Genomic DNA, 9,440 nt, shown 5'->3' with positions numbered 1-9,440 from the left:
AAGACATAGTACTTACGTGTCTGATGCATGCCAGTCTCCGTATTACTTACATGGAATATGTGCACACCATAATTCAAGTATGTATTCCCTCCTCGTGGTTTATATAGAGCGGCAATAGGGCTGAGTTACTGACTGGTCCGATTGTAGTGGGTTCAAGCAATTGCTATTTCTCACAGTCAGTTAACTTAAATCCATGTTTGTTTCCCCCTTCCGCCCACTACGCAATTTGACTAGTCTTTTGAATTTGTCAAAGGTCTTATAGAAGTATAAATGAAAGTGACATATATTCCATAATCCACATATGCATTTTAATATATTAATACATATTTAATTAAAATGTAATGTCGGAATGTTAACGATCTCTAGGATTGTGCTCTTCTGACTCTTCAGTTAACGCGCTAGCGCCCTGCCCTGCTTTCCGTACTAGCGCCACTACTGTATGTGCAAAATAGATTCCTTTCCCATGATGCATTTCGAGCTTCTGTCGCTGAATCTTACTTATAATAATGCTTAAATTTTACGAAGAATGGATGTGTACGCCTCTGTAGTGTAAAATCACACGGTGATCGTTAACCAGTGCCGAAAAAAAAGTTCAAAAAAATTAATTCACCATAATCCAAACAGCTGCGACTATCTCAGTATTTATATACTATTCAGGGCCCTAGCTGTTACGGTCGGTCCGAAGGTAGTGGGCTTTCACAATTGATTGCTACAGTCAGTTACAGAAATCCTTGTTTCTTCTCTCCCCTCAGCCACTACTGACTTTGACCGGCTTTTTATTTGAACGTATAGCTGTGTTTCACTTATTTAGACAAATATTGGAAAACTTCAGCTGTTAAATAATGTACGAGGCTTGTACTATAATACGCTGCAGATGAACAATGCACGTTGTACAGAGTTGGTATAAAACATGTTTTTTTTTTTTCTCTAGGTGGATTTTCAGGCGGAACTGGCAGTACAGTACAGTACAGTACAGTACAATGCAGAACAGTAGGTAGCGTAGCTCAGCAGGTGACGTTGTGCGCGCTCTGGGTGGCGCGCGTCGGCCGCCCTGATTTCCCCCAGCATTACCGAGTATCGCTGCAATACCTAACAGCTTCCCGATTTTCTCCCGCTATAATTATAAACAGCATGTACTATAAATTGTACAGGAATTTTTGTCACTTCACTCAGCTATTGATATGTAATTAGTATGACCGGTATCAGCGTCCAGGATGGAAATTTACACCACATCCTATTTCATATACACCTCTCCGTAAGACTGTCAGTGTCACCACGGCAGGGTAATAAAACAAATTATGAAACAGTTTAATAGAAGGCAATCATTTACACAAGTCACGTGTACCATTTGTTTTTTTTTTTTTTTTTAATTAATAATTTATCACATTAACTCTCATCCTAACTCAGAATATCCTGATAAAAATCCTCAGAATAGGTTAATCAATCCTCACTGTGTTACTTTGTTAACAAAAAGGGTGGCATGTACTCCATTTCAGAACCTATAATATATGGATTATACTGAGGAAATGTGGTGGTCTGTTTTTTTAAAGTAGATCAAATTTTCTAACTGCAGATGAGCCTTTTTGTCATTTTCACTCTGTGGTTTCTGAAAAGTTTTAGAAAGATAGTATTAGCTGCAGCTTATTGAGCTTTAAATCATTCTGTTGTTAGGGACGACCCTTCATACAGAAGTGACTTGGACCAAGAGACCCATGAGGGTAATCAACGGTCAATATAATTGCATTTATTCAATCTTCAGCTATGAAAGCAATAAGTTGAGTATAATCAGAGGGAATTAACCTCCTCTGTCTCTTACAATATAAAGAAAGTTAGCTGAATAACATAAGAAAACTAGTGTTCTTATTATTGTCATAGGGTTCAGTTGTTCGAAACGTTCGTCTGACAAAATGCTTAAGGCAGCAAATAGTTTTATTCAACAACTGTACGTTATAATGCTAAACTTGATAAACATTGGTATTTAGCACATTTGTCTGCACATCTCTAAATCCAAACACCTGTAGAGTACCAGTGAAAAGTATGAGTACACCTGGGAAACATGGACAACACCTGTATGGAATGAACTGGAGAGAAGAGTGAAAGCAAAGCAACTCACAGGCGTCCTAAATGTCTGGGACCTGCTGCAGAAGAGCTGGGAGGACACAGGTTTCCTGCTCAAACCTGTTAAAGGAATATCTCTGGAATAAAACTAGTTTTTGGCACTTTTAGTCACTTTTCGCCGGTGCCATATTCCAGAATCTTCTACACATGCTGCCACCTTCATATCGCACAGTGTAAATCATTCAATTATAAAAGTATCAAATGGATACCTTCTTTGTCTTCACCATGAACTTGTGTCAGTGTTCCAGCCTTTTTGTTGAACGTTTTTCTAGTTATCCAACATTGTAATATTGAAAAGAATTAATTCAACACATAATCAGAAATTTGTGAAGAATGAAAGTAACAGGAGGGAGGTGGGGTTGTGTGCGACTTGTTGTGTCTACAGGGTCCATTCCTACATATCTACTACCAAGGATAAGAGTAAAAGAACATCTTATCAACTGCCTCCCTATTTCCAGATTTGGAATAAAATAATATGCACAACTGGACCCTCCGTTTTCATCAAAAAAGAAAAAAAAAATCTGAAAATGAACATTTTTCCCTGCACTGCTGCTTCTCCTCATAGCTGTAGTCATCTAAAGAAGGATTTGTTGTGATTATTTGTATATCTTGTAGGATTATAAATAAGAATAGCTAAGATTTATCAATATTAATTCACCAGCACTGCCTTGCAGCCCCAGTATGTTCCCTGGAAGGTTGGTGGGTTTCTGGGTTTCCAAGGGGAATTGCAGGTGAAAAGTTATGATTTTGCCTTTTCTTTTCTTCTGTATATTTGTCCTGTAGTTTCAGTAGGCTGTTGGCATTGAGATGCAGCTGCAGTGTGAATCTTGGGCAATGGCAGGGCTACACCGCAGCACTGTGTGGACCGAATGTTCCCTATCTCTACTTGCAGCTGTCAGCAGCTTCTCCTGCCTGCCCCAGATCTCCCCTCGCTCCACACATGGGTTGGACAGAGATGGTTTGTGGGCCTTTGTGTGATACATGGTTCCTGGTGCACAGCTTGCTGGCAGCACGTTTCCCAGGACACCTCGACCCACAGAGGATGTGGGGCAGGTCCCCCTCGAGCTGGGCCAGGTTGCACGGTCTGCACTGACCAGAGGACTTATTTTTGCCATCAGAAAGCAATGTGTCCAAAGGCTTAGACTCCATTCTGAGCTCCTCTGAATGCAGTAGAGGACTGGAGACCTTAAAGGCTGTTGGGAAGGCTAATCTTGGGCTTTCCCTCTGCTGAAAAGTCTCCAGTTGAGCAGTAGACCTAAGGACAGAAAATAAATAAGCTCTATTATTTGGGCATGAATTTCATTTTACAAGATGCTATTATGAGAACAGTTTAAGTAGTGTTGTTTAGTGTTGGTCAGGATGGTTTCATTTATTGTAATTGTTTGTGCAACTTGTGGGTTTGCTGCAGGTAGAGAGTGCCTGGGATGTGTGTGGAGGGGAATGGGTCTGGGATGCCAGACTTCACTGTTGAACTTCCCTGAGGTGTCATGGGTATATCTCAGTGAAACACGGAGGAAGGGAGGTTCCCACTTGGTAACCCCAACGAAATACCCATGTTGGCACCCTGTGAGTTGTTGTGGTGGTTGAGGGGAGATTAAACTGCTTGGTCCCGAGTCATGGAGATGTATAGTGGCACTAGCGGACCTGGACCTAGTGTACAGCCTTTTATATAAGCGCATGGAATGTGACACCTTATCCCCTGTATGGTATGTTGAGTGTTGCAGATTTAATACAATTTTTGTTTCATTCACCAGCTGTTAGTGTAGTTGTTAGAGCTGCTTCCTTTGGTTCCAAAGGTCCCAGCTTCAAATCTCACCTCCAGCTGTAGTACCACTGAACAAGGTATTTACTGTAAAATATTGCTTCCGTAAAAAAAAAATACCCAGCTATATAAATTGGTAAGTATCTGCAGGTAGATTATTTTATTTATTCCTTTAGCTGACACTTTTCTCCAAAGCAACTTACATGGTTAAGGTTACAATTATTTGCTCATTTATACAGCTGGGTAATTTTACTGGAGTAATTTAAGGTAAGTACCTTACTCAAGGGTACTACAGCCAGAAACAAGGCCCAAACCTACAACCTTTAGGTCTAAAGACGGTAGCTCTAACCACTACCCTACACTACCAGCTGTCTGCTTTAGAGAAAAGCATAAGCCAAATGAATAAATGTTTATTTTCAAGTGCCGTATTGCAAGAATTAAAAGGGTGTCGTTAAAGTACTTTTACACTCTTCACAAAAATATGTTTGAGATAGAGGAATTTTGTGTTGTGACGCATCGCGGATGCAAAGTCGTACCCCACATGATGTCGATGTGGTGCTTCCTGTCCACTGTGCATACGAGCGGGTGCTTTCAGTGTCTTCTTCCCTTTACATGTCATATCCCACACATACCTTCCATTGGCACATGTCTAGTACAAACAAAATACACAAAACATATATTGGTCAAAAGTAGCGTGGCAGGAGTTTACAATCCTTCCATTCTGTCAAAAAAACTGTACTATAAGGAAAAACAAAAAAGACTAAATTAGAACTTCTCTCTGTGACCTTCACTTAAAATAGCTGTTAATGAAATTCAAAGATTTATCAGCTAAATTTATTTCTGTTTGTCTTTATGTTCCAGTTAAAATTGAAATTGCGGGGAAAAAAAATAAGAAAAAATAATTAAAGCCTATGTCACAAAATAATTTGCAGGTACAAACACTGGATATCAAGTGACCACGTTGACTAGTAGATACCTGTAAAAAGCCAGGTTTCCCCACCTCAAAAAGCAGGCTGCCAGTACGGTCCGACCGGGGAGTGAGGGACCTCTCGCTCTCCTCATACCCCAGAGCTTCACTGGGGAGCGTGTGGTGCGGACTGTCCGTGACAGCATCCAACCGAAAGAGAAGCTCATCCACAAGCGCCTCAAACTCCTCCAGGTAGAAGTTCTATAAAATTTAAAGAAATCTTTTTTTTCCTGCAATTTCTATGAATGCACGATGAAAACAGAAGTGGTTTATTAATCAGCGTGCTCTCGGCTGAAAGGTGCCGGTATTTTTAAGGAACGGACAGAAAATGCCCTGTCCTCCATCCTCATTGTAACTGGCCAGGTTTTAGAGCAATCCAGGTTTTTATCATCCTGTATGGATACTCTAGATGACTGTTTCCATACTAACAAGGGTACCATTCATAAACAGGGGCTTGAGAACTTGGTCAGACTACAGCACTGGTTCTTATCCTGGGGTCCATGGGCACACTGGGGTCCCTGAAGTGCAGAATTGCTTTGGAAATAATAGTGTCGAACCAAATAAACACTTAAAAAACATTATTGCGGTATTATCTGTTGAATAATTCTAGGTGCAGGTAATCAATTTTCAGTGGAATATTTTCTCTGGATTTATTTATGGACATTTTTCCCGGAGGTATCTTTCGCTTTTCGTCAGATTCTAAAAGGGGTCCGGGCCTAGAAAAGGTTAAGATCCGTACTACAGGGAATTACAGTTGAAAATAAGTGTTATCAATTTAATGCTGAAAGGTAAGGGGGTGCAGTGGGTTGGACCGGGTCCTGCTCTCCAGTGGGTCTGGGGTTCAAGTCCCGCTTAGGGTGACTTGTGACGGATGGGCGTCCCGTCCTGGGTGTGTCCCCTCCCCCTCCAACCTAATGCCCTGTGTTGCCGGGTTAGGCTCCGGCTCCCCGCGACCCCGTATAGGACAAGCGGTTCGGACAGTGTGTGTGTTGAAAAGTAACTTAGTAAAGATCCCTTACATTCGCCAGGGTGTGGTTTACACTCCTTGTTGGTTTGCGTTTGCCAGTGAACTCATGGATCCTGCCTCGAACGTGAGCTGCCACCTCAGAGAGCGTCACCAAGTCCTCCCTTCTGGAAACTTTCCTCGCAGCTTTCGAAAGCGAACTGATGGCTCCAATCATCTTCAATAAGAGAAGGTGGGATAAAAGTGTTCACAAAGTGCTTCGCTCTTCCTGACTGAAATTTATTCATTTAGCTGATGCTTTTCTCTAAAGTGACTTACACTTATTTACCCCTTTATACAGTGGAGTAATTTAGGGTAAGTACCTTGCTCAAGGAGGGACTCAAACCTGCAACTCATGGGTCAAAGGCAGCAGTTCTAACCACTGCACTAGCAGCTATTCCTCGAAGAAATCTATTTGTGGTTCTTGTTAAACACTACTGGGGTACGTGTGGAAAAACTGAAAACACCGTGAAGAGAAATAAGAATCAGAGCCGAATGCAAGCGCAATATATGGCGCTTGTACCGAAAATGCCAGCGTACCATGCAGCGAGCGAGGATCCCCCGGAAAGACCCCGCCAAGCCGCTGAGGGCGTGGGAGGTGGAATGGAAGCGCAGGTCCTCCAGGCGGGAGAAGGCCATGATGAGCACGGCAGCTGTCAGCTGCGGGACACCAATCACCAAATCAGCACGATTGTCCTCAAAACTTCATTTCCAGGACGGCGCTCTCATCAATGTCCAAAACATTTGGGAGCAACACATTCGCAGCTCGGCACAGGAGCGTCCCCGCAACGGCACGACGGACGCGCCGCAGTTACCGCGGTACAGAACTAATAGGGAGGCTCTCTGTTACCACGGGACACAGGAGAGTGGAGAGTGACCCCTGTAGCATCGTCACGGCAGGTGCCATTACGGCGTTCGCACGAAGCGCAGGGACGCACTTCAGCAGGAGCAGGAACACAAGCAGGCCGTGGAGAGATCCGGTGAGCTGAAACGCAGAAGAGGTGCGACAAGTCGGGATGTCGCCATGTCACAGCGGCTGTGCGACGCGCTGTATCGCACACAGGAAGATGTAACGTAAAACCATATTTTCTGGGAATGGCATAAAAACATAAAGAGGCCGACCGCATAATGCGCTCCATGTGTTGCGACTTCCGCCTTCAGCTTTAACAACTGCATGTGGCTGCATGTAATGGATTCCAGAAAATATCTGAAATACCATTCTCAAAGTAAAAAAAAAAAAAAAAATTCTCTCTTTCTTTTTTTTTTTTTTTAACATTCCTCACTAAACAGCCCGGGAGACAAAATACCTCAAACAATTACCTGTTCCAAAGCGCAGAGAAAACTGACATCCACGAAAGCCTTGAAGTTGTGCTTCTGCAGGAGGTCCACGGTGTCAGCGGCTGCATCGCGCTCGTACACGCAGCACACGTAGTAAAAGAGGCTGACGACGATGATGGTGACCTGGGGGAAGAGCAATCTCTCTCTACTAGCTCCAAGTCGCTAGAGGAATCTTGACAAATATGCTCTGAGATAAAGATAAGATGGGAAACGGGTGGCATGGTGGCGCAGCAAGTAGCTCTGCTGTCTCACAGCGCTTGGGTGATGTGAGAGGATGTGGGTTTGGTCCCTGCTCAGTCTGTGTGGAGTTTCCATGTTCTCCTTGTAGTTGTGTGGGTTTCCTCTGGGTGCTCTGGTTTCCTCCCACAGTCCAAAGATACGCTGTTCAGGTTCACCCATAATGACAGTGTGCTCCACTGATGTATGGATGAGTGACCCAGTGTAGGTAGTGTATCTAGCAGTGTAAATCACCTTGGTGAATAAGGTGTGTGGGCTGATAACACTACATAGTATCCACTGGAAGTTGCTTTGGAGAAAAGTATCTGCTAAATAAATGTAATTTCATTACACTTGTATGATGATGATAAAGGTGAATTGCCCTGAACTAATAGTGCACTAAAACAAAGCAGGAATGACTAGTGTAGCCTTGGTTGACATTAATTGATTATTTCTGTACTTGATCTTGATTTGACACAACATCCCATCCTGAGCTATCAGCTGATTTTTCTTGCAACACACAAGCACTTTTTTTCTCCTCCATACAATTATCCCAGTAAGTGACCTTTGACAAAGGTGTTAGGTAAACAATGGAAAACAACAAAGAGTATGAATGGGTCAATCTCAAGAACCAATAATAAATGATGTCTGCACTAATTTCAATTTGTCTGCATTGAAAATAAACAAATATTTTAAACAAGCTACCATTTTGAAAAGCAACTTTTTATATCGCAACCCTTCATATTGCTAGAGATAAAAATTAATTTTAAAATATATATGATCACATATTTACTAAAAATGTCAGTATTATTATGTGTCCAGATTTAAAATAGTAATCTATAATCACATGCATATAGTTTTAATAACTGCTTTTTTATACCAACCCAAATTAAAATCTTGTTCAGTATGTGAAATAGTACATAAATATTGCCAAAAATCGCAAAATGCAGAAAGGGTTTAAATTAAGTTTGGTTTGTCTGTACTGCCTCATTCTGAAGGTAACACTGATAATGGAGGATGAGCACATTTTTCATTCTTCATACCTTAAAAATATCTTTTTTTTTTTTTTTTTTTTTTACTGTAACCTGAGTGACACCATGGATTTTCATTACTCTAACATGCTCTTATTGAAAATTTCAAGAAAGTTATAATGAAATGACTATCCATTTAGGAACACATTAAGAGCCCAAGGTCATGTTAACCAAATCACTGTGGCTGCTTCCATGGTCAGCAAAAACGCTAAGAATTCTCATCATCAAAAGAAATGGAGAAAAACCCATCTGGTTCGAGGTTCACGAGACTGACCCATACATGGTGTACAGCCATCTTTTGTGGAGTCCTACAGTGTGGAGAGTACTGACGGCATACGTAAAGACACAGACGCAAAATACATTACGTTTCATGACCCTCGGGTGCAGGTGATACCCTGGCCTGACACCTTTAACCATAAAACAAACCTATGGGCTCCCCTACGCATTAACCTTAATCACAAGGTGCCATGTCCCCTTAATATGAAATTCAAATATTATTTTAAACAATTTAAAGAGATTTTTGCCAGGAGCGACTGTTTCAAAACACTAAGCTGCTATGAAAAAAGCCCCTCTTACCTCCAACCAGTTCCAAACATTAACCCAGTAGGCCCCGAAGCTCTGCTGACTCATAGCCCACAACTGGAAATAAAACTGAAGCAGAGTACACAGCAGGAAGAGGAGCTGCAGAACAGGGTGAAAACAACACAGAACAGATGAGCCGCTCATTAGAGAGCCATGTTTTGTAATAATCTGGTTAGGGACATGAAAAAAAGACCCTGTCGAGAGATGCTGGGATTTTAATACCGTCATATGACGGTCTCTGTGTGTCCATAACAAACTCCTAGTCCTTCTGCTGCACTGCTTCTTCTTGTTTCCGAGTCATCGTTGAAATACCGTGTGCAGTTACACACAGCAGGGGTTCTTTGCATCTTGAGTTCATTGACCTTGTTGGTAACTTTAGGTAACTAGCTGCATCATTGTATTTTTTTTTTTGTATAAAACATC

At 41.9% G+C, this 9,440-nt stretch overlaps 1 protein-coding gene across 1 annotated transcript in view; it reads right to left on the bottom strand.

The window, feature by feature from the left end:
- Nucleotides 1–3,000: 3,000 nt before the first annotated feature.
- Nucleotides 3,001–9,440, bottom strand: part of pkd1l1 (polycystin 1 like 1, transient receptor potential channel interacting) — a 28,355-nt gene continuing 21,915 nt past the window's right edge. The window contains exons 40-46 of the mRNA XM_029254852.1: nt 9,012–9,086; nt 7,198–7,311; nt 6,391–6,510; nt 5,867–6,028; nt 4,857–5,048; nt 4,513–4,529; nt 3,001–3,373 (exon numbers count right to left, since the gene is read on the bottom strand). Coding sequence (XP_029110685.1) covers nt 3,001–3,373; nt 4,513–4,529; nt 4,857–5,048; nt 5,867–6,028; nt 6,391–6,510; nt 7,198–7,311; nt 9,012–9,086 — 1,053 coding nt within the window. The remainder of the gene's footprint in view (nt 3,374–4,512; nt 4,530–4,856; nt 5,049–5,866; nt 6,029–6,390; nt 6,511–7,197; nt 7,312–9,011; nt 9,087–9,440) is intronic.

The sequence above is a fragment of the Scleropages formosus genome, chromosome 9 (genome assembly GCF_900964775.1).
Source record: "Scleropages formosus chromosome 9, fSclFor1.1, whole genome shotgun sequence".
In the NCBI taxonomy this organism is placed as follows: domain Eukaryota; kingdom Metazoa; phylum Chordata; class Actinopteri; order Osteoglossiformes; family Osteoglossidae; genus Scleropages; species Scleropages formosus.
This window is presented reverse-complemented; position numbering and strand designations above follow the sequence as displayed.